At 60.2% G+C, this 22,850-nt stretch overlaps 1 protein-coding gene across 2 annotated transcripts; it reads left to right on the top strand.

The window, feature by feature from the left end:
• The first annotated feature begins 2,942 nt into the window (after window positions 1–2,942).
• CHRNB4 (cholinergic receptor nicotinic beta 4 subunit) lies at window positions 2,943–20,886 on the top strand. Of its 2 annotated transcripts, none has more exons than XM_070054621.1 (6): window positions 2,943–3,144; window positions 7,854–8,002; window positions 13,689–13,733; window positions 13,816–13,925; window positions 15,001–15,937; window positions 19,920–20,886. In XM_070054621.1, exons 1-6 carry the CDS (start codon window positions 3,087–3,089, stop codon window positions 20,058–20,060), a joined length of 1,440 nt encoding a protein of 479 aa, XP_069910722.1. In that variant the 5' UTR covers window positions 2,943–3,086; the 3' UTR covers window positions 20,061–20,886. The 2 variants fall into 2 exon arrangements, with proteins under 2 accessions (XP_069910722.1, XP_069910723.1); XM_070054622.1 differs by lacking the exon at window positions 2,943–3,144 and adding an exon at window positions 10,694–10,919 and having other exon boundaries at window positions 7,874–8,002.
• Window positions 20,887–22,850: the final 1,964 nt, after the last annotated feature.

Here is a 22,850-nt window from a genome sequence, read left to right as displayed (position 1 = left end):
GATCTGAGAGGCAGAGAGAGAGAGAGGTCACCCATCCACTGGTTCACTGCCTACAATTGCCAGGAGTGGGCCAGGGCTGAAGCTGGGAGCTGGGAGCTCATCCAAGTCTCCTACTTGAACAGCAGAGATCCGATTGCTTGGGCCATTACCGCTGCCTGCTAGGGTCTGCATTAGCAAGAAGATGGAGTTGGGTGCTGGAGCCAGGACTCGAACCCAGGCCCGCCAATGTGGGACACTGATGTTGTAACTGGAATCTTAAGGCCATCCTGGCTCTGTTTCTTAGCCTTCAATCGCCTCATATGTTTTCAGATCTCAGTTTGTAGGCTCATTTTGCTTTTTGCAAAATCTCAAATTTACAGAAAAATTTCAAGTGCCGTACCAAGAATTTTCCTCCTCCGTCATTTGGAAATACATTTGCAACACCATGTGACCCCATCACCCCTGAGTATTTTAGTAGACTTTAGCTGCAAACCAAGGTACGCTCCTGTATTGGGCTTTTGAAGACAGCCAATTACATCACCAAGCATCTCTGTATCTGGGGTAGCCCAGTGTATCCTCACAGCTAGATTCAAGCCATACACCTTAGGCAGGAATGTCACAGGGGGACCTGTGTCCTTTGCCTTGCATCCTATAGGTGGTGCACTATTTTGATTTGCTCCCTTTCTAGTGAATGTTAATTTCTGTAACTTTGTTAAGGTGTTATATTGCTTTCTATAACAAATTACCAGAAACATAGTAGCTTCAAACTAATTGGGGCCAGCGCTGTGCTGTAGCAGGTAAAGCTGCCGCCTGCAGCACAGAATCCCATATGAGTGCTGGTTCAAGTCCCGGCTGCTCCACTTCTGATCCAGCTCTCTGCTAATGCACCTGGGAAAGCAGTGGAAGATGGACCAAATGCTTGGGCCCCTGTGTCCACATGGGAGACCTGGAAGGAGCTCCTGGCTTTGGATCAGCCCAGCTCTGGCTGTTGTGACTGTTTCGGGAGTGAGCCAGAAGATGAAAGATCTTGCTCTTCCCCCCACCAGCCCCCCGTGACTCTGCCTTTCAAAAAAATAAATATTTTTGAAAATTACTTTTTTTTAAATTTTTTTGACAGGCAGAGTGGACAGTGAGAGAGAGACAGAGAAAGGTCTTCCTTTGCCGTTGGTTCACCCTCCAATGGCCGCCGCGGCCGGCGCGCTGCGGCCGGCACACCGCGCTGATCCGATGGCAGGAGCCAGGAGCCAGGTGCTTCTCCTGGTCTCCCATGGGGTGCAGGGCCCAAGCACTTGGATCATCCTCCACTGCACTCTCCGGCCACAGCAGAGAGCTGGCCTGGAAGAGGGGCAACCGGGACAGAATCCGGCGCCCCAACCGGGACTAGAATCCGGTGTGCCGGCGCTGCTAGGCAGAGGATTAGCCTAGTGAGCCGCGGCGCCGGCCGAAAATTACTTTTTTTTTCTTTGTCTCTAACCTGAAGGTCAAAAGTCCAAGGTCAGCCTTGTGGAGCTGAAAGCAAGGTGTCAGCAGGGCTGGTCTCTTTGGGAGGTTCCAGGAAATATCCCACTCCTTGTCTCTTCCGGCTTCTAGAGGCTGCCTTGGCTTTCCTAGGCTCACAGCGGCATCGCCCCAATCCCTGTCCCCATCTCTCTGTCTCACTGCCCCACTCTGACCCTCTCTGTCCTTGTCACTGGGACCCTGCGACCACACGGGGCCCACCTAGATGGTCTGGGATAATCTTCCCATCCAAGGCTCCTTAGCATCATCGCACCTGCAAAAGTCCCCTGGCCATTTGCTCACAAGGTCACAGTCACCGGTTCTGGGCTTCAGGACCTGTGCGTGCGTGTGTGTGTGTGTGTGTGTGTGTCTCATCAGGCTTGCCCTCTATCTTCTTCCGTGTAGACTCCCAGGGTCTATTTAACTCGAGGAGTTACAATTCATCACTGTCAGGACTGATCTCGAAGCTCAACCCATCCCACACATGGTCCCCAAGCTAAGGTGGCTTCGGTGTCCTGTCACACTCTGTGCACTGCCCTTATGTCTGGCACAGCGGTAGGCTGTTCTGAGACGCTGTGACCGTCTCTTCCTCCCCTCCCGTATTGGTCAGCTCGGCTCTTACGGCCGGGCAGGTGCCCCAGGTTCTGCGGCTTTCTCAGGCTCCCACGCTGGGGTGCACAGGGGAGCAGATGCACCCCACACAGCCAGGGCAGCAGAGCCGCCTCCCTCCCACCCAGCCCTGGGCCAGGATCAGGTGCACTCAAGCTCCCAGCTTCCAGCTCGGGGACTTCCAAAGCCCAGCGGCCCCGATCAGCGAGCGTTTCTCGGCTGCATTTGATGACCTTACTTCTCAGCCCTGGCCACAGTCTTTTTGATTTACGTTGTCTATCAAGCCTGTTCCTGCAGGTCTGGAGGAGCGGATGCGCCCATCCCGAAGGGAAAGCGAGCTCCGTTTCACCGCTGTTTTGTTTTTGAACATCATATGTGAGAATGTCAGATTACAGCCAGAAGAGTCTGGGGACCAACCCCAGGAAGCCACACTGACAGGACCAGAGAGGGGTGCAGAGCGTCTTTTAAGGGGTTCTCCTGGGTCCCCCCCCCCAGCCCCTGTCCTTCCTGCGCCACCTTGCAGGGTTCAGGGGGCGGGAAGCTGCCTGGGGCCCTTGGGTCCCTGATGGAGGGGCCAGTCCTGGCCAGGTTCGGCTCTGTCCTCTGTCCCGCGATGCCCACTGCCCCGGGCCTGCAGCACTGAGCGTGGCGCCCCTGGGCCGCCTGCCCACCCTGGCCCCAGGATGCCTGTTCCAGCCCCCTAACTAGGCAAGGGGTCCTGGGAGACTCCACCCTTCCCGAGTGCCACACCCTCGTGGGCGGTACCTGAGCGCCTGGCCACGCCCAGGCCGGCCCTGGGCGCCCCCGGGTCGCCCCGCCCATCCCCCAAGGGGCGGGGCTCCCAGCGGCCGTCCCTGCGGGGCCCTCCGCGGGGTCCTAGCGCCAGCTCTTCGCCGCTGCCGCCGCCACGCCGCTCGCCCTCCGGGACCCGGGCGAGCGCCACTCGCCGGCTGGCGGCTTAGGGCGCGCGATACCCGACGGCTGAGCTGGCGGCGGCTGCCATGAGGAGCGTGCACCCCCTGCTCCTCTTCTCCTCCCTGCTCGCCCTCTGCGGGCGCGGTGAGTGCTTCTGGGGGCGTCTGCGCCGGGCGGAGCGGGCAGATCCGGCCGTAGGTTGGGGGAGAGAGGGCCGCACCCGGGGGAGTGGCCCGAGGTGGTCCCAGCCAGAGGGGGCGTGGGCGGGGCCGAGGCCGCGAGGGCGGGCCGAGGGGGGGTGGGTCTGCGAGGTGCGGGGTGGGGGCCACCCTCGGGTCTCGGCCGAGCTCAGCGCTCGAGGTGGCTGGGGGCACCGACCCCGCCCAGGCCCTCCCGTCGGCTGCCCAAAGCCCTTCCCGGGCGGAGCGCGACGAGGTCGACCCCTGCGAGCGAAGCCGCTGCTCCGGGGTGAAGGGTGAGCTCCCGGGTCCGCCGAGGGCGCCAGGCGACCACCGGGACCTCCCAGCTCGCCAGCCCCGAGTGCACATTGGAGGGCGCACCTCCCCGGACGGCGTTGCCACCAGCCCTGGGGGGACAGCCTGGGCTGCGCGCTTGGCTGAGGCCGGGCTGGGGAGGTGGCACCTGGAAGGCGGATCCCAGACCTGGAGCAGAGTCCAGGTGTGGTGGGGCTGGCGTTCTCTGGGCCTCAGTTTCCCCATTTGTTCTACAGCGATGCTAGATCTCTGTACCTGGCGACTCAGGTGTCCGTGTGGTCCCTACAGTGTTTCTTAAGCATGGCCCTGGGGGAGACAGCCGGCGTCACCCCGTGCCGGATTCCTGAACCCCACGGTGAGCTCCCGGGGTTGGAATTTCAGGAGGTGCAGCCTGGGAGTCTGCGTGTGGCTGGAGAGGCCCTGATGGTGTCAGGTGAGCTCTGTGTTAGCGATGAAAGCTCACCTTTTTTTTTTTTTTAATTTTTAAAATTTTTAGAACAGGCAGAGTGGACAGTGAGAGAGAGAGAGACAGACAGAAAGGTCTTCCTTTGCCGTTGGTTCACCCTCCAAAGGCCACTGCGGCCGGCGCACCGTGCTGATCTGAAGCCAGGAGACAAGTTCTTCTCCTGGTCTCCCATGGGGTGCAGGGCCCAAGGACTTGGGCCATCCTCCACTGCGCTCCCGGGCCATAGCAGAGAGCTGGCCTGGAAGAGGGGCAACCGGGACAGAATCCAGCATCCCAACCAGGACTAGAACCTGGGGTGCCAGCGCCACAGGCAAAGGATTAGCCTATTGAGCTGCGGCGCCGGCCATCTTTTTTTTTTAAATTATTTTAAGATTTTATTTATTTGAGAGGTTGAGTTACAGAGAGGGGGAGAGACAGAGAAAAAGGTCTTCCATCCAATGGTTCACTCCCCAGTTGGCCACAACGGCCGGAGCTGAGCTGATCCAAAGCCTCCCACGCGGGTGCAGGGGCCCAAAGATTTGGGCCATCTACTACTGCTTTCCCAGGCCATAGGAGGGAGCTGGATCAGAAGTGCAGCAGCTGGGACTCGAACCAGTGTCCATGTGGGGTCCCTGTGCCACAGGCAGAGGCCCAACCTACTGTGCTACAGCGCTGGCTAAAGCTCAGCTTTGAAGAAGCTCTGTCAGCTGCCTTTTCGTAGACAGGACTCTGGGACTTCCTGCATCAGTCAAGGGCAGACAGAGGAAAAGCTGATGGAAAAGCCTTCCCTTTTTGAAGCCCACACGCCAGTGAGAGTCTGAGGTTGTATTCCACCACAGTAGGGAGAGCCGTTTTCCCACTCTGTGTTTGTAGGTGGGAAATAGGCGTTTCTACACTGAACGCTCACAGAGTTTAAAATTCCAGCTCTGGCTGCCAGAGAGCACTTTTCTAGGAAAGGCCCCCAGAGACCCCAGACCCAGGCTGGTGGGGCCCACTCCTCATCAGAATTGCTGGTCATGACTGACCCCTAGTGGTGGCCTTCTGTGTGATGGCTGGACTCTGACCCCCAAGTTAGCTCTGCAGGTTCCCCCTATCCTGGGCCCCTTGCCTTGTGGGCCTGCCAGGTCTCCCAGGGGGCAGGAGGCAGGACATTGGGCTGGGGAGCCCACAGGTGTGCTGCCCTGGGCGGGGTGGGAGTGTATTCCAGCCCACAGCAGCCTTCTCCTCCTTCCCATAACACACGATCACAAACACAGGGGCACGCACGCCGCCCCAGGCAATGCCGATTGTGGTGCCGGCTCGGCACTGAGGAAGCACGGGACCTAGGAGGGTGTGTGTCACAGAGGCTCCCTGGCCTGGCTCCGCCCCCTGCTGGCTGGGGTCCTTGAACACATTTCTGCCTTCTGTGGGCTCAGTTTCCCGTGCTGATAAATAGCGGTGTGGGCCAGATGGCCTGAGGTTTTGGGGACTTGGCCCCTGGGGGTCATTGGTTAAGTGCCTCAGAGGCAGGACAAGCCCGGAACTGAGCAACCTGAGTGTGTCAGGTGGGCTCAGGGCCGGAATATGAGCCCTGGGAGCCCCGGAGGAGCAGCCGCGAGGGGCTGCAGAGAGGCGGGAGCCAGCCTCCCCTGGTGCTGCAGGGCCAGGGGCTCAGAGCTGCAGATTCTGCCCCAGAGCCTCCCCCCATGTGCCAGATGGGCTTGGACAGGCTGCAGCCCTGTCCATCAGTGAGGGTCCATGGCATAGATGCAGTGTTAAAGCAAGGCTGCAGGGGGCACCCGGTTAGAGCCTGGGACAAGAGCCATCTTCCGGGGTATCCAAGCAGCTGGCTTCTGGGAGAGGGGCTGGGGTATGAGGGGGCGGGGCTGAGAATCTAGGCCAAGCTTCCCCAGGACTCCCCTCTGCAGAGCCCGGGGCGGTGTGGGGGAGGGGTGGCAGGTGCACTTGGAGCCTCTTGCGAGGCGCTAAATATTGCATCTGCTCCAGATGGGCAGCGACTTGGAAAGCGCATGCAGGCGGCTGGGCAGCGGCTGCTCCCTGTGGCCGAGTGTCCAGCCCAGCACCCAGCCGGAGTCGGCCTCCGGCTTGCTCCATTGGGACCTCCATGCTCTGGGTTCCTTGGCCGTGCTCAGAGGGAGGGGTTTTCAGTGGGACTCACAGTGGGGGTGGGGGAGTATGAGACCTGAGTTCCGTCCCTGGTGAGCTGGGCAGCCCCCGGCCAGCATCCCTGCCTCCCTTCTCTCTCCACTTCCCTCCGTCTCTGCCCAGTCCTGGTTCCTCCCCCACCTCCATCTCTCTTCCTGCTCCTAGACTTCCTGGGAGTCTCCCTCTTTCCCCAGCACAGCCCCACCTGCACCCAACACGTTCTCTCTGCAGACTTCAGAGCACCCAAGGAGGACCTCCCCTTCACCCCCAGACATGTGAGGGAGAGGAGCCCGGGGCAGATGCCACTCGGAGAGAGATCGGGGTATGGGGGGGCAGCCCTGAGGCTATGGGGGCTCAGGCCCCCCAGGGAGGCTGCGCTGGGGCTGGGTCTCGGACCTGGCTCTGAGCTGAGCCTTCTCCTCTAAGCTCCAGATCAGGACCGCTGGGCCCTGGCTTCTGGTGTCTCAGAGGGACCTCGTGCCCTGCAGGTCTAAATCGGAACCAGCCCCTGCACAGCCCTGTGCACTTTTTAGAAAAAGCACGGGCCGGCCGGTGCTGTGGCTCAATAGGCTAATCCTCCACCTGTGGCGCCGGCACTCCGGGTTCTAGTCCCAGTCAGGGCGCTGGATTCTGTCCTGGTTGCTCCTCTTCCAGTCCAGCTCTCTGCTGTGGCCTGGGAGTGCAGTGGAGGATGGCCCAAGTGCTTGGGCCCTGCACCCGCATGGGAGACCAGGAGAAGCACCTGGCTCCTGGCTTCGGATCAGCACGGTGCACTGGCCGCAGTGGCCATTGGAGGGTGAACCAATGGACAAGGAAGACCTTTCTCTCTGTCTCTCTCTCTCTCACTGTCCACTCTGCCTGTCAAAAAAAAAAAAAAAAAAAAAAAAAAAACCAGCACAGGCTGCCCCCAGCTCTGGCGGTGAGGAGTTGGTGCCCAGTCTGGGGTGCAGGTGCTTAGAGCAGGGGTGTGCTCATGGCCAGAGGGGACGAGAGAAGGAAGAGGTGCAGTGTCTGGGGAGAGAGCTGGGCTCTGTCGTGGTTGGGGGGGGGGTTCGGCCCAGTGGTGAAGATCCCTCTTGGTCAGTTGTTAGGCTGTCACTCGGGACACCAGCACCCCACCTTGGAGTGTCTGAATTTGAGTCCTGCCTCCACTTCCAATCCAGCTTCCTGCAAACGTGCAGCAGATGATGGGTCAGGTGCCTGGGCCTCTGCCACCCACATGGGAGACCTGGACTGAGTTCCAGCCCCCTGGCTTCAGTCTGGCCCAGCCCTGGCTGTCGCCAGGGGAGTGAACCAGTGGGTGGAAGAATCTTTCTGTCTTTCTTTCTGTCACTCTGCCTTTGAAAGAATAAAAATAGAAAAATAAACCTTGAGATGCCCACATCTCATGTTGAAGTGCCAGGGTTCCAGCTCCACTCCTGATCCAGTTTCCTGCTAATGTGCACCCTTGGGAGGCAGCTGGTGATGGCTCAAGTAGTTGGGCCCCTGCCACCCACATGAGAGACCCGGATGTAGTTCCTGGCTCTGGGCTTCAACCTGGCCCAGCGCAAGTCACTGTGGCTGTTTGGGAAGTGAACCAGTGGATGGAAGATATTCATATTCTCTCTCTCTCTCTTTCTCTCTCTCTCTCTCTGGAACTCTTTCAAATAAATAAATCTTTAAAAGAAACCCCCCTTGTATTTAACTTGAAGCCCCCAAGGGGAGGCCAGCTGTAGTCCCTGGCCATTGCCATCAGCTGTGGCAGGGTCTGACCAAGTGTGTTTCCCCAGGGGACTGCCGCATGGCCAATGCCGAGGAGAAGCTGATGGATGACCTCCTGAACAAGACCCGCTACAACAACCTGATCCGCCCGGCCACCAGCTCCTCGCAGCTCATCTCCATCCACCTGCAGCTCTCTCTGGCCCAGCTCATCAGCGTGGTAGGTGCGGCGGGCAGGAGAGGGGGGACAGCGGCCGCTGAGCCTGTGGGGCTGGGAGTCGGCTGACTGGACGCTCCGGTCACTGCCCGATTTCCAGGCAAGATCCCGATAAGGATCTGATCCTTAGCCATACATTAAGGAATCCGCCTGGCTGTGGGGAGCCCTGCCCTTGCCCCTATGTTCTGAGGCTCACTCTGTACAGCTGCCCGTGCCGTTAGCTGGCCTCTGCCTGGGGCACCAGTGAGCCGAGCCCCAGCAAATCCATGGTCCCGGGATCTAGGCGTAGCTATTCAGGGAGTGAATGCGAGGAGAGAGGCCGGCGTCTGGGGCCAGTGGGAGGCAGTAAGTCTTCTGTTAAAAAAAAATTATTTATTTATTTGAAAGAGTTACACAGACAGAGAGAGAGAGAGAGAGAGAGAGAGAGAGAGAGAGAGGTGGTGGTGGGGGTTTTCCATCCACTGGTTCACTCCCCAGTTGGCCACAATGGCTAGAGCTGCGCCAATCCAAAGCCAGGAGCCAGGAGCTTCCTCCCGGTCTCCCACGCAGGTACAGGGTCTCAAGCACTTGGGCCATCTTCTACTGCTTTCCCAGGCCACAGCAGAGAGCTGGATCGGGAGTGAGCAGCGGGACTTGAACCGGTACCCACATGGGATGCCAGCGCTGCAGGCGGCAGTTTTACCTGCTATGCCACAATGCCGGCCCCGGCATTAAGTCTTAATTCAGTTATTCCATGATGTCAGGATTCCAGGTCATTGTCAGCAGTGCCATGGCTGCACTTCTCTTCGTTTTCCTCCACAGTCACAGGGTGGCGGCCACAGCGCCAAATGTGAAATGCTCACGTGACAACGTCCATGGCTGGAAATGGCAAATCTTTTGCTTGGTCTTTCTTTCAATTTCTTTCTTCTTTCTTTCTTTCTTTCTTTCTTTCTTTCTTTCTTTCTTTCTTTCTTTCTTTCTTTCAATTTCTTTCTCTCTCTTTCTTTCTTCCTTCCTTCCTTCCTTCCTTCCTTCCTTTCTCTCTCTCTCTTTCTTTCTTTCTTTCTTTCTTTCTTTCTTTCTTTCTTTCTTTCTTTCTTTCTTTCTTTCTTTCAGATTTATTTGTCTATTTGAAAGGCAGAGTTACAGAGAAGCAGAGGAAGGGGGGGGGGGGTCTTCCATCTGCTGGGTCACTCCCTAATTGGCCACAACAGCCAGAGCTGTCCTGATCCGAAGCCAGGAGCCAGGAGATTTTTTGGGGTCTCTCACACGGGTGCAGGGGCCCAAGGACTTGGGCCATCTTCTACTGCTTTCCCAGGACATAGCAGAGAGCTGGATTGGAAGAGGAGCAGCCGGGACTTGAACCAGTGCCCTGATGAGATGCCTGCACTGTAGGTGGCAGCTTTACCTGCTACGCCACAGCGTTGGCCCTTCTTTTTTTTTTTTTAATTTTGTTTATTTATTTTTGTTTTATTCAAAAGGCAGACAGATGAAGAGAGGCAGAGACAGAGAGCTTCCATCTGCTGGTTCACTTCCCAAATGTGCAGAACAGCCAGGGCTGGGCCAGGCCAAAGCTGGGAGCCTGGAGCTGCATCCAGGCTCCCACAGGGTGGCAGGGACCCAAGCACTTGAGTCAGTACTCGCTGCCTCCCAGGATGCACGTTAGCGGGAAGCTGGGTCTGAAGTGGAGGAGCCAGGACTTGAACCAGGCCCTGTGATGGGGGAACCACGGGCTGAGGTCTCCCTCTCTCCTCCCTGGGCTCCTCGTATTCAGTTAGAGTGACATCAGGCTCCGAGGATGTGGGGCGGGGTGCCAAGGAATCCCCTCCTCCTTGTAGCTGTTGTCTCTGAGTTGGGGGTACACCAGGGAGCCCTGGTCCATTGTAAACCTTCCCTGTCCGCCCCCGTGGGTCACAGCAGCCTGGGGAGCAGTCTGGGGGCCATGTCTGGCCTGGGGGAGCAGAGAACCCCCTCCCCCCAGCCTCTCTCCCCAGCACACTTGGCCCACCGGCCCAGCCCCTGCTGGAGAGGCTCCTGGCCAAATTACTGGCTGGCCCATCCCCAAGGAGGAAGCCTGGCCCAAGGCTGGGGAGGGAGTGGGGCCCTGTCCGCTCTGTTTCTCTCGCTTGCAGCCTGCCCCTCTCCCAGTCAGGCCGGCCAGGCTGGTGTCTGGGTCTCGCTGTCCAGCCAAGGGCTGCTTGCTTAGCGAGGTGAGCCCAGCTGCCGCCCAGCTGCTGCGCCCTGGGAGGGGGAGCGGGCAGGCAGCTCTGGCTTGGGCCGCCCATGCCAGTCCTGCTCCGTGTGCCCCGGGGGCTGACAGATGCCACCAGCGGCGGGGACACAGCTGCCAGCGCCCACCCTGTGACTTCTTCCCCACGAGGGCTGTCGGGTCTCTGAGAGCTTGGATGCAGAGCAAATGTTAGTTCTTGGGTTTTGTTTTTTCTTCTTTTCTTTTTCAGGGTTTGTTTTTTGAGGAGGCCAGGTTACTGGCACAGTTTACAGATGGAAGTTTCTAGAGAACAGGCCAAGGACCAGCAGGCCTTTGGAGCAGTTTTTAGGGGAGGGAGCCAGGGCCTGTACCCAGGTCCCCCGGCACAGGTAGCAGCTGCTGGGGGAGTCGGGGGAGAGAGGGACAGAATGAGGCGCCAGAGAACGTTCTGGACGGTAGCAATGTTCTAGATCTTGACAGGAGGTGCTTTTCGATGCCTTTGTTAGAACTGACCAACCTGCGCTGCAGACCTGTGCATTTCACTCCACGTAAATCACACTCGGCTGTCAAAGAAGTGTCTTCCACACAGAGGTTTCCAGCTTTCAAAAACAGTTAGAACTGGAAAAAATGCAAAAAAAAAAAAAAAACCACCAAAATCTATTTAAAAGGTAATTGGAGGCCACAGCCAGTCCTGGCAGGAGCAGGCCCTTGACCTGGGGGTCAAGGGTGCAGGTAACCCTGGGGGTCAGGGGTGTGGGTGACCCTGGGGGTCAGGGGTGTGGGTGACCCTGGGGGTCAAGGGTGCGGGTGACCCTGGGGGTCGGGGTATGGGTGAACCTGGGTGTCAGGGGTACAGGTGACCCTGGGGGTCAAGGGTGCAGGTGACCCTGGGGGTCAGGGGTGTGGGTGACCCTGAGGGTCAGGGGTACAGGTGACCCTGGGGGTCAGGGGTGCAGGTGACCCTGGGGGTCGGGGTACAGGTGACCCTGGGGGTAAAGGGTGCAGGTGACTCTGGGGTTCAGGGATGTGGGTGACCCTGGGGGTCGGGGTACTGGTGAACCTGGGGGTCTGGGGTACAGGTGACCCTGGAGGTCAGGGGTGCAGGTGACCTGGGGGATCAGGGTACAGGTGACCCTGGAGGTCGGAGTGCAGGTGACCCTGGAGGTAGGGGTATGGGTGACCATGAGGGCCAGGTTACAAGTGACCCTGGGGTTCGGGGTACAGGTGACCCTGGGGTTCGGGGTACAGGTGACTAGGGGTTGAGGGTACAGGTGACCCTGGGGTCAGGGGTGTGGGTGACCCTGGGGGTTGGGATACAGGTGACCCTGGAGGTCAGGGTACAGGTGACCCTGGGGTTTGGGGGTGCAGTGACCCTGAGGGTTGGGGTACAGGTAACCCTGGAGGTTGGGGGTACAGGTGACCCTGGGGTTCGGGGGTGTGGTGACCTTGGGGTCTGGGGTACAGGTGACCCTGGGGGTTGGGGTACAGGTGACCCTGGGGGTCGGGATACAGGTGACCCTGGAGGTCAGGGTGCATGTGACCCTGAGGGTTGGGGTACAGGTGACCCTGGAGGTCGGGGGTACAGGTGACCCCGGGGGTCGGGATACAGGTGACCCTGGAGGTCAGGGTATAGGTGACCCTGGGGTTCGGGGGTGCAGTGACCCTGGGTGTTGAGATACAGGTGACCCTGGGGCTCGGGGGTGTGGTGACCTTGGGGTCTGGGGTACAGGTGACCCTGGAGGTCAGGGGTGTGGGTGACCCTGGGGGTTGGGATACAGGTGGCCCTGGGGGTCAGGGGTGCGGTGACCCTGGGGGTTGGGATACAGTTGGCCCTGGGGCTCAGGGGTGAGGTGACCCTGGAGGGCTGGTGGAGAGAGGACCCAGAGGCTGAGAGGCTGATCACAAGTGCCGGGGGCAGCGGGAAGCATGCCCAGGACTGGAGGGATGTGGTGGGCGCTGGGGTGCCACTTAGGAGCTGGGACCCCAAGAGGGCCACCCAGAAGGACACAAACCTGCTTTGAACAGAGCAGTGCAGACGAGGTGAAGGTGACCCCTGCCCCTGCTCTGGGCGCCTGCCGGGAGCCACCGTGTGTGCCGTGTGGCTTCAGGTACAAGCCATGAGCCTGCGGCAGGCGTGCAGTGGGATGAGACAGAGGAGGAGCGGTGGGAGGGGGAAGACCAGACGAGTTGGCACATGGCGCCCAGGAGAGCGGGCTCCGACCGAGGGTACAGGGCTCGCTGGGAGAGCCAGGGCAGGCCTGCCGGGAGGCGGCGGGAGGCTGGGAGAGTGGGTGTCGTGGAGGCCTCGGCTTTTGTCCTGTATGTGAGGGGACCTAGCAGGGGCAGGTTTGAGGGGGACGATGGCAGGAACTCCGGAAAGTTCATTCCAGCCACATGGGAGAACGTGTGCGCGCATGCGTGTGTGTGCATGTGTGTGCATGGACACAGGTTAGGAGGGTCTCACAGTGGTCAGGTGAGAAATGAGGCAACAGTGGCCTGGATTATTCCCGTAAGATTCATGGTTCATTCACAAATGTGCATCACTTGTCAGACACGACCCAGTACTCTTCCCGGGCCTTCTTCCCTCCGACATGGGCAGGAGGTGGTGACCACACATGAGAAGGGAGGACAAGGACTGTGAAAAAAAGTAGGGCAGACGTCAGAGAGGGGGACAGGAGGGAAGGCCTTCTCTGATAAGGTGGCGTTTCTCTGTTTCATTGGAGAGACGGACAGACAACCAGAGAGCTCCCATGGACTGGGTCACTCCCCAAATATGCCCACAACAGCCAGGGCCAGGCTGGGCCAAAGCCAGGAGCCGGGAATTCCATCTAGGTCTCCCGTGTGAGTGGCAGGGGCCCAGCTGCTCGGGCCATCACCACTGCCTTCCGGGGTGCACATTAGCAGGAAGCCGGCCTAGGACTCTAACCCTGGCCCTGTGATAGGGGACTCAGGTGTCCCAACTGGTGACCTAACTACGAGGCCACTTTCCCGCCCTGACACTGCCGATTCCTGAAGACGACAAAGAGCAGCATGGCTGAGGGAGTGAGCAGACGGGATGAGCTGAGACAGGAGAGGGCAGGCGAGATGGAGACAGGTCACTTGAGCCTCCTAGGATGTCGGCTTTGACCTTGGGTGAGATAGGGAAGCAGTGTGTGTGTGTGTGGGGGGGGTGTGTGTGTGAGCAGGGCTGAGATTTTCAAGGGCTCACCCCGGCTTCTCTGTAGAGAACAGAACAAGGCAGCCTGGAGCAGAGGCCCAGGGAGCAGCCACTGCAGGGGTGCAGGAGACGGGTGATGGTGGCAGGCGAGTGGGCAGAAGCAGACAAGGTGGGCTGCATGGAGGAGGCACAATCTATAGGACTCAGGTCCGAGGGCGCAGAGTCAGGCAGACGGGTGGGGGGCTGGGGGAGCCACCTGGGCGAGGCTGGGACAGCTGTGGGCCCCTGGTCTGGAGCTCAGAGCCATCCGCAGCGTGAGCTCGCAACCCCATTTCCCTCCGCAGAACGAGCGAGAACAGATCATGACCACCAACGTCTGGCTGAAGCAGGTGAGTGCCCTGCAGGGCCCCAGCCCTGGTGTCTCCCTGTGCGCTGCCCTTCGAGCGCGTGACGGGCCTCGTTGTTGTTCAGGAGTGGACTGACTACCGCCTGGCCTGGGACAGCTCCCGCTACGAGGGGGTGAACATCCTGAGGATCCCTGCCAAGCGCGTCTGGCTGCCCGACATAGTGCTCTACAACAAGTGAGTGGGGGCAGGCAGGGCTGGGCAGGGCCGGGCGGGGCTGGGCCGGGCAGGGCCAGGCAGGGCAGGACTGGGCAGGGCAGGACTGGGCAGGGCAGGGCAGGGCTGGGCAGGGCAGGGCCAGGCAGGGCAGGACTGGGCAGGGCAGGACTGGGCAGGGCAGGGCAGGGCTGGGCAGGCAGGCTGGGCAGGGCCGGGCGGGGCTGGGCAGGGCAGGGCAGGGCTGGGCAGAGCAGGGCAGGGCTGGGCAGGGCTGGCACCGGCGGGCAGGCTGGGCAGGGCTGGGCAGGGCTGGCACCGGCGGGCAGGCTGGGCAGGGCTGGGCAGGGCAGGGCTGGGCAGGGCTGGGCAGAGCAGGGCAGGGCGGGGCTGGGCAGGGCCGGGCGGGGCAGGGCAGGGCAGGGCTGGACAGGGCAGGGCTGGCCAGGGCTGGCGTCTGCCAGGCAAACTGGGCAGGGCAGGGCAGGGCTGGCCAGGGCTTGGCAGGTGAGGGCAGGGCTGGGCTGGGCAGAGGTCCCGAATCCAGCCCTGGGCCTGGTGTGTGCTCCCCCAGGCTTCCGGGGTGCCGGGCTGGGAAGGAAATGGAGCAGAGCCAGTGCCCCCCACCATGCCCTGTTCCAGACGGGGGCTCAGGTGCAGCTGGTCCAAGTCGCCCAGTGCCCACCCCTAGTGCAATGCCCTTCCTGTCCTTGAGAGTCTCAATCGTTTTGTTGGGGCTGGTGTTGGTGGCACTGGCCTTCCAAAGCATTAAAAAAAAAAAAAAACAAGCAAACAAACAAACAAAAACCCTAGGTAGGTGGAACGAGGTAAAGGTCTAATTACATCTGCAGTAGCCGCTGTGAGAATGCAGTCCAGAGAGGGGCAGGGCTGAGTTCAAACTCAGCTGAGCTTCCTCCTAGTCCGTGGCCCCTGGAAGGAGCCACTCACGCTCTCCGAGCCTCCGTATTCCCATCTGTGAAGTGGGCGCAGTAACAAGCCTGCAGCCCTAGCCAGTTCCACCCTGCAGGGGGCAGGGTGGGGCGGGAGGGTGCATGCAGGCGATCCCCCCACGTTGCCCTGGCCTGTGCCTCGCCAGCGCCGACGGGACCTACGAGGTGTCCGTCTACACCAACGTGGTGGTCCGCTCCAACGGCAGCATCCAGTGGCTGCCGCCTGCCATCTACAAGAGCGCGTGCAAGATCCAGGTGCGGCACTTCCCGTTCGACCAGCAGAACTGCACGCTCAGGTTCCGCTCCTGGACCTACGACCACACGGAGATCGACATGTTGCTTATGTCGCCCACGGCCCTCGTGGACGACTTCACGCCCAGCGGCGAGTGGGACATCGTGGCGCTGCCGGGGCGCAGGACGGTGAACCCGCGCGACCCCAGCTACGTGGACGTGAGCTACGACTTCGTCATCCGCCGCAAGCCGCTGTTCTACACCATCAACCTCATCGTGCCCTGCGTGCTCATCACCTCGCTGGCCATCCTGGTCTTCTACCTGCCGTCCGACTGCGGCGAGAAGATGACGCTGTGCATCTCGGTGCTGCTGGCGCTCACCGTCTTCCTGCTGCTCATCTCCAAGATCGTGCCGCCCACCTCGCTGGACGTGCCGCTCATCGGCAAGTACCTCATGTTCACCATGGTGCTGGTCACCTTCTCCATCGTCACCAGCGTGTGTGTGCTCAACGTGCACCACCGCTCCCCCAGCACGCACACCATGGCGCCCTGGGTCCAGCGCTGCTTCCTGCGCACGCTGCCCGCCTTCCTGTTCATGAAGCGCCCGGGCCCCGCCGAGACCCCGCAGCCGCGCCGCTCACGCCCGCCGCCGCCGCCGCCCGAGGCCAACGCCGCCGGTCTCTGTGGGGACCCCATGTACTTCGTGAACCCGGCGGCGGCCAAGTCCCCCGCGGGGCTCCCCAGGGAGTTCCGGCCCCGGGCCTCGGCGAGGTTCCGGCAGGACGTGCAGGACGCGCTGGAGGGGGTCAGCTTCATCGCCCAGCACTTGAAGAGCGACGACGAAGCCCAGAGCGTGAGTCGCCGGCCCCGCCCCGGCCCCAGACCCAGGCCCGCCCCTCCGGGCCACGCCCCGGCCACGCCCCCGTCACGCCTCCGGCTCCAGACCCCGCCCTACCCCAGCCCCGACCCCACTCCGGTCCCAATCTCGCCTCGGGCCCGCTCCTCCGGGCCACGCCCCAGTCTCACCTCGGACCCCAGACCCCGGCCCGCACCTCCAGGCCCCGCCCCGGCCTCGCCCCCGTCACGCCTTCGGCTCCAGACCCCGCCACCATCCCCGCTCCCAGACCCCGCCCTACCCCGGCCCCGGCCCCGCCCCGGCCACAGTCTCTCCTCGAGTCCCAGACCCAGGCCTGCCCCTCCGGGCCACTCCCCGGCCCCGCCTCCGGCCCCAGACCCCGCCCTACGCCAGCCCCGGCCCCACCCCGGCCCTAGTCTCGCCTCGGGCCTCGGACCCGGGCCCGCCCCTCCGGGCCACGCCCCAGCTCCGCCTCCGGCCCCAGACCCCGCCACTTGCTCCGTCCCGCCACCCACCCCACCCTAGCCCCAAACCCCGCCCCGGCTCCAGGCCCGCCGCCTCCGGGCCTCGCCCTGGCCCGCCCCGCTCCCCCGCTCCGCTCCCCCCCCCCCCCCCCCCCCCCGTTCCCCAGAGTTAACGGGCAGCATCTCTCAGACGCTCAGGCTCCTTGCACAAAGGCGCTGCTAAGGCTGCGTGCGTCGGGTGGGCGGGGCAGGGGAAGCCCCGCATTGTGTCTGCTTGGGGCTCTCCCGAGAGCAGACCCTGAGCTGAGGACCGAGCAGCGATGATCGCAGAGCAAGTTCCTGCAAGCACAGGCGGGGGACAGCAGAGAGCCAGGCGAGGACGCTGGAGATGGGCTGCAGCTGTGGGTGTCCAGGGAGTCCCCCCACCCCCAGTTAGGGACCCCTGAGGACTCTGGGGTGCAAGCCTCGGAGGCCTGCCCACCAGCCCCTGTGCCCCGGGGACTTGAGAGAGGCCCCAGGACGCTGACCGCCCCCCTGGCCAGCTTGAGAGCAAGCACCCCTGCGGCTGGACCAAGCCTTCGGGCAAGGAGAATGGACGTGCAGGCGCCTGCCAGGGGCTGGGAGAGGACTCTGCAGCCTTTAGGGAGCGCTGCAGGGCTGGGGCGGCGCATGGGGCGTCTGCTCTGGTCCTCTGCAGACTGGCCCCGGGGCTAGAGAGACATCCCTGGAAATGCTGTTGCCACCAGGGCAGTCAGTCCCAAGTGGAACCAGTAGACTTACGGATTTCCTGAGAAGAGGTTAAAGTTTACTTGCAGGCAGCTAAGCAGGGAACGCTAGAGTCTGCTGTCTCGGATGACTTCTAGGGACGATGTAGTGATAGTCGCTGCAGATGGCAGCCCAGGCTGTGTAGTGATAGTCACTGCAGATGGCAGCCCAGGCTGTGAACGGGCTTTTGCACACAGCGAGGCACCTCCCCTCAGCAGCTGCAGGGGGGAAAAGAAGGCGTCTCTGGTTTCTTAGCTCTGTGCAATTCCTTTTTTTTTTTTTTTTTTTTTTTTAAGATTTATTTATTTGAAGGGCAGAGTTACAGAGAGGTAGAGGCAGAGAGAGAGCAAGAGGTCTTCCATCCGCTGGTTCACTCCCCTAATGCCCTCAACACTGCACCAATCCAAAGCCAGGAGCCAGCAGCTTCTCCTGGGTCCCCCACATGGGTGCAGGGGCCCAAGGACTTGGGCCATCCTCCACTGCTTTCCCAGGCCACAGCAGAGAGCTGGATGGGAAGTGGAGCAGCCGGGACTCAAACCGGTGCCCATATGGGTTGCAGACATTGTAGGCAATGGCTTTACCTGCTATGCCATAGTGCTGGCCCCAAACTCATATTTCTAATACCCCTTTTTCATCAACTTTTTAAAAAAAGATTTATTTGAAAGAGTTACAGAGCGGGGTTGGGGGGAAGGGAGAGAGAGAGAGTTTTTCCATTCACTGGTCCACTCTCAGTAGCCGGAGCTGAGCCAGGCTGAAGCCAGGAGCTGCAGAAGGGTCACCCATGTGGGTACAGCTTGGGCTGCTTTTCCCAGGCCATTAGCAGGGAGCTGGGTTGGAAGTGGAGCAGCCAGGACTCGAACCAGCACTCATATGGGATGCTGGTGCTGCAGGTGGTAGCTTGACCTGCTACGCCAGCCTGGCCGTTTCTGAACTTCTTGGCGTGCTCTCATACACCGTTGCTGTCAGAGTCTTGCCGTAGACTAGCAACACCTGGGAGCTTGTCAGGAGTGCAGAATCGGGGCCCACCCCATCGCTGCTGAATGAGCCCTGCATTTGACCTATATCTGCTGAGTCAGCATTTAACCAGTTGGGGGGGGGGCACCCCCTCCCCAGGGGAGTCCTAGGCATCTCCAGTGTGGGAAGAGCAGCTCTCCAGGACTGTCAGAATTAACTTCTAGAACACTGATGTGTTGGTGCCAGTCTTCAGCATAACACCTTTGAGGAGCTCCGCCTCACCCGGTTCATTGGCTGCCAGACAGTAGCGTGCAGCCTGGGGCTGATGGCTAAATGAGAACCTTGGGCAACTTGCAAAATGCAGCTTCGGGGCCACCCATTCTGTCCGAGCCAGGGTCTCTGGGGAGGCACCCGGGAGCCTGCCCTGTAAGCCGCATACCCAGTGACTGGTGTGCACCCTACAGAGAGAAGCACTGATCTGCCATGGCCCCCTGGCAGCCATGCTGAGCCCTCGCGCCCCCACCACTCACAGCTGCATTAATTGCAAGGCTCTTGAGGGCAGGGGCCAGGCAGGGCCGGCTGTTGTCCTCACCATTGCCCATTAAGCTCCAGCCACACGTTACGGCTAACACTCCCAGGTGCCCCGTGAAGAGGCTTGTACCAGAAACCCCATTGTGCCTATGAGAAGCCAGGCTCTGAGGGGTTTGCTGGCCTGCCCCGGGGTCACACAGCTGGCCCTGGGCAGAGCTAGGCTCAGCGCCCAGATCTTTCTGATGGCCTTGGATCCCCTGGTCCCCCTGAGCACGTGCTGGGCTTTCTCCGATCCCTGTGCTCGGCCCAGCTCTTGCACCCGCTGGTGATTAGCTGGTCACTATAAATAGCCCGAAAATCTACCGAGAGAGGAGAAAGAACCCATGCACCCCCAAAAAAGAAAACAAAAGCTGTTTCAAATTGGGGCTGGCACAAAGCACCCCAGGAAAGCTAAGGAGCGCCCCACAGAGCCGTGTACCGGGGACAGGCAGCGGTGGTGTCCGGCTGGGGCCTTGGGGGCGGGGTTAATGCAGGATTCACCTGCAGGAAGGCTCACGCCCCTGACAAACCAGGTCACTGACCACCAGTTTGCCTGTTGCTGCTGGCATTTCCAGCTCCACGGCCGGCCCCGGGGACCATGCAGCAGGCAGGTGGAGTGGCACCTCTGGAGGCCACACCCACAGCCGGGTCTCTGAAGACCAGGGAGGAGGGGCTTCAGCAGAGCAGAAGGGAACGAGTGAACGGATTTCCAGGTGTTCTTCAAGTCCCCACTGGGCTGGGCGCACCCCAAGTCTCCCTTTAGGCAGAGAGGGCTTGGGGTAAAAACAAGAGGAAGCGGCCTTATGACCCTCGGGCATCACCCCCTTTACCTAGCACCAGATCAAACTCCCAGGGGGCTTCAAAAAAGTTCATGGGAAAACGGAATTAAAAAGACAAGTGCGTTTTGGTGCCAACGTTTTGGAAAGTCTGGGCATCATTTCTTCATGAGCACACGTGTTGTTTCCATGTCGTTTGTGGCATGAGTGACACCTCCTATTCCTGTGTTCAATCCAAGGTACCTGGTGTTGGGGATGGGGGGGGCTCGGCAGCACCCTGGGTGGTGGTGGGAGCTGACTGGTGGCATCAGAGGACAAAGAGGCCCAGACCTGGGGTGGGGCTCCGAGCCTGTGACCCAAGGGGCCCCCCGGACACAGAGGGGGGGCCTGACCCCGGGGAGGGAGGCGCCCGTGCCCGGCACCCGTAACCAGCTCGCTGTCTGCCTGCAGGTTGTCGAGGACTGGAAGTACGTGGCCATGGTGGTCGACCGGCTGTTCCTGTGGGTCTTCGTGTTCGTGTGCGTCCTGGGCACCGTGGGGCTCTTCCTGCCTCCCCTCTTCCAGACCCACTCGCCCTCCGAGGGTGCCTAGGCCACCCGGCTGTCCACAGGCCCCTGGGGGAGTGAGCTGAGCACGGACAGGCGGGCAGGTGGCCGCCTGCTCCTGGGTCATGGCTCATGAGGCCCTCAGTGCGTACGTGACTGCCAGCCACTCAGGACGGGCGTGGAGCGGGCACCTGCGCTGCCCCCTTGCAGTGCCTTGCAGGAAACCCCAGCAGGAGGCGCCGGCTGTCTTCTTGTACCTGCAGCGGGAAGAAGGACATGGCCGCCGGCACCACCGTCGCCGCCCACCTCTCCAGCCCTGGCCTCCCACTGGGTTCTCCGCACCCTTAGTCCCTTGCCCTCTGAGGTCTTTCCTGGCTCAGAGCCCTTGCACCTGCTGTAACCTCTAACCGGGCTCTTCCTCATGCCTCCAAAGCTCTTTCCAGGTCTGTTCTCCCATGACACCTCCTCCGAGCAGCCCCCCAGAGCAGGGGAAACATTTCCAACCCCCTCCCTGCCTGCAGCTCTCGTTCAGCGGCTCATTGGTCACCCACATCTCACGCCGTGGAGTGCAAGCTCCATGACAGCAGGGCCTGGGACACAGCTCGGCACGTGGCAGGTGCCCAATAAATTATTCATTGAATGGATGTATGACTCCTCCTCCTCCTTGCAGCTCATGCACGGGTACCCTTCTTCCAGGCAGCCATCCCCGCTTCCCCCGCCTGCTCCCAGACGCTGCCACTCGGGCTGATGTCCTGAGTGGTTCCTCTACACAGTCTCGTTCACAGCCTGGCATGTAGCAGCATACGGGATATTAGTGGAACTGCAGAGAATTCTATTGGATTATAATACACAATAAAAGTGGCCGCATAATGCTTAGCTTGGTGAATTCTTAACACTTGAGTAGTTTTGTGTGGCAGGAGGCAGGAGCCATCTTTTTCTGTCCCTTTTCAGTCCCACTCCCTCCACTCCTCGCCCCTTCTGCACCTCCGCTGCCAGTCTCTTCAAGAGCACCATTTAAGTGCACTCGTGCGTGTGCAGGCTTTGCAGACTGGCAGAGCCCCTGAGACCCTTCGGAGGGTTGGGTTTGTTGGTTCGGCAGCTGAGCCGGATGCCCTTGTGTGGGTGTTGAAGCCCATTTGGACTCTTTCCAGTTTGGGCCAGTTAGGAATAGAATTGCTCCACGTTCACGGCTAGGATTGTGCCTGAACAAAAGTTTCCTTTTCTCCAGATACTCCTGGGTGTGATTTCTGGCTTATATGGCACACGCGCGTGCATACTTTTATAAGAAATGATCAAGCCATAATGCCAGTGGCGTCCTGGCCAGCAAAGCAGGAGGGACTCAGTTGCTCTCTGTCCTTGTCTGCACTTGGTATTAGCGTTTTTAAATTGTAGCCACTCTCGTGGCCATGGACAGGTACATCACCCTGGTTTGTATTTATATTCCTCGCAATGGCTGGTGATCTTGAACATCTTTTCGTGTGCTTTTGTTTTGTTTTCTGTCTATCCTCTTTGTTGAAGTGTCTGCTTAACTCTTGCTCATTTTAAAAATTGGGTTGCGGGGGCCGGTGCTGTGGCGTAGTGGGTAAAGCCGCTGCCTGCAGTGCTGGCATCCCATGTGGACACTGGTTCGAGTCCTGGCTGCTCCACTCCTGATCCAGCTCTCTGCTATGGCCTGGGAAAGCAGTGGAAAATGGCCCAAGTCCTTGGGCCCCTGCACCCATGTGGGAGACCTGGAGGAAGCTCCTGGCTCCTGGCTTTGGATCAGCACAGCTCCAGCCGTTGCAGCCATCTGGGGAGTGATCCAGTGGATGGAAGACCTCTCTCTCTCTCTCTCTCTCTCTCTCTCTCTCCCCCTCCCTCTCTCTCTCTCTCCCTCCCTCTCTCCCTCTCTGCCTCTGCCTCTCTGTAACTCTGCCTTTCAAATAATAAATAAGTCTTTTTTAAAAAACTGGGTTGTTAGTATCCTTACTGTCCAGTTTTGTTTATTTGGTAACTGCATTGAGGTAAAATTCACACAAGTTTAGCACCATAATCCAGTTTTGGTGCTCCCAGACCCACCTGTACCTATTGTTGGGTTGGATATGCAACTTGCAATATTTTCCAAATGGAAAACTTGTTTATAAACAGGAGAAGGAAAAAAATTAAATTTATTTGAACGACAGAGTTACAGACAGGGAGAAAGATCCTCCGTCCACTGGTTCACTCCCCAATGTCTGCAATGGCTGGGACTGGGCCAGGCCAAAGGCAGCAGCCAGGAGCTCCTTCCAGGTCTCCCACGTGGGTGCAGGGACCCAGGGATTTGAGCCAACCTCCGCTGCTTTCCCTTGTGCATTAGCAGGGAGCTGGGAGGAAGTGGAGCAACCAGGACTCAAACCCGCATCCAGATGGGATGTCACTCCGTAGACAGTGGTTTTACTCAGCTCCCTCCCCCGGAAATGACTCTGCCAGGAAAATGAGAGCACTTCAATGGGTGCTGGAGAGCTGGGCCCCCATTCTTGCATTTTCTGGGTTCTGAAAAATGCCCCCTTTGGGGGTCGGCAATGTGCAACACTGCCGTCCCATATCAGAGCGCGAGTTCCAGTCCCGGCTGCTCCATTTCCGCTAATGCACCTGGGAAGGCTATGCAAGATGGCCCCAGTGCCTGCTCCTCTGCACCCACAGGGGAGCCCGGATGGAGTTCCAGTCTCCTGGCTTGGGCCGGCCTCAGCCCTGGGTGTAGTGCAGCCATCCGGGGAGTGAAGCAGCGGATGCGTGAATGGAAGAGTCTCTCTCGTTAATCTGTTTTTAAGAAGTGCCAGCTTTGGTTTAACACAGGTGAGCAGCCCGCGTGGACATC

The sequence above is a fragment of the Oryctolagus cuniculus genome, chromosome 12 (genome assembly GCF_964237555.1).
Source record: "Oryctolagus cuniculus chromosome 12, mOryCun1.1, whole genome shotgun sequence".
Classification (NCBI taxonomy): domain Eukaryota; kingdom Metazoa; phylum Chordata; class Mammalia; order Lagomorpha; family Leporidae; genus Oryctolagus; species Oryctolagus cuniculus.
Note: the sequence above shows the minus strand (reverse complement) of the source record. Positions and strands in the feature narration are given on the sequence as shown.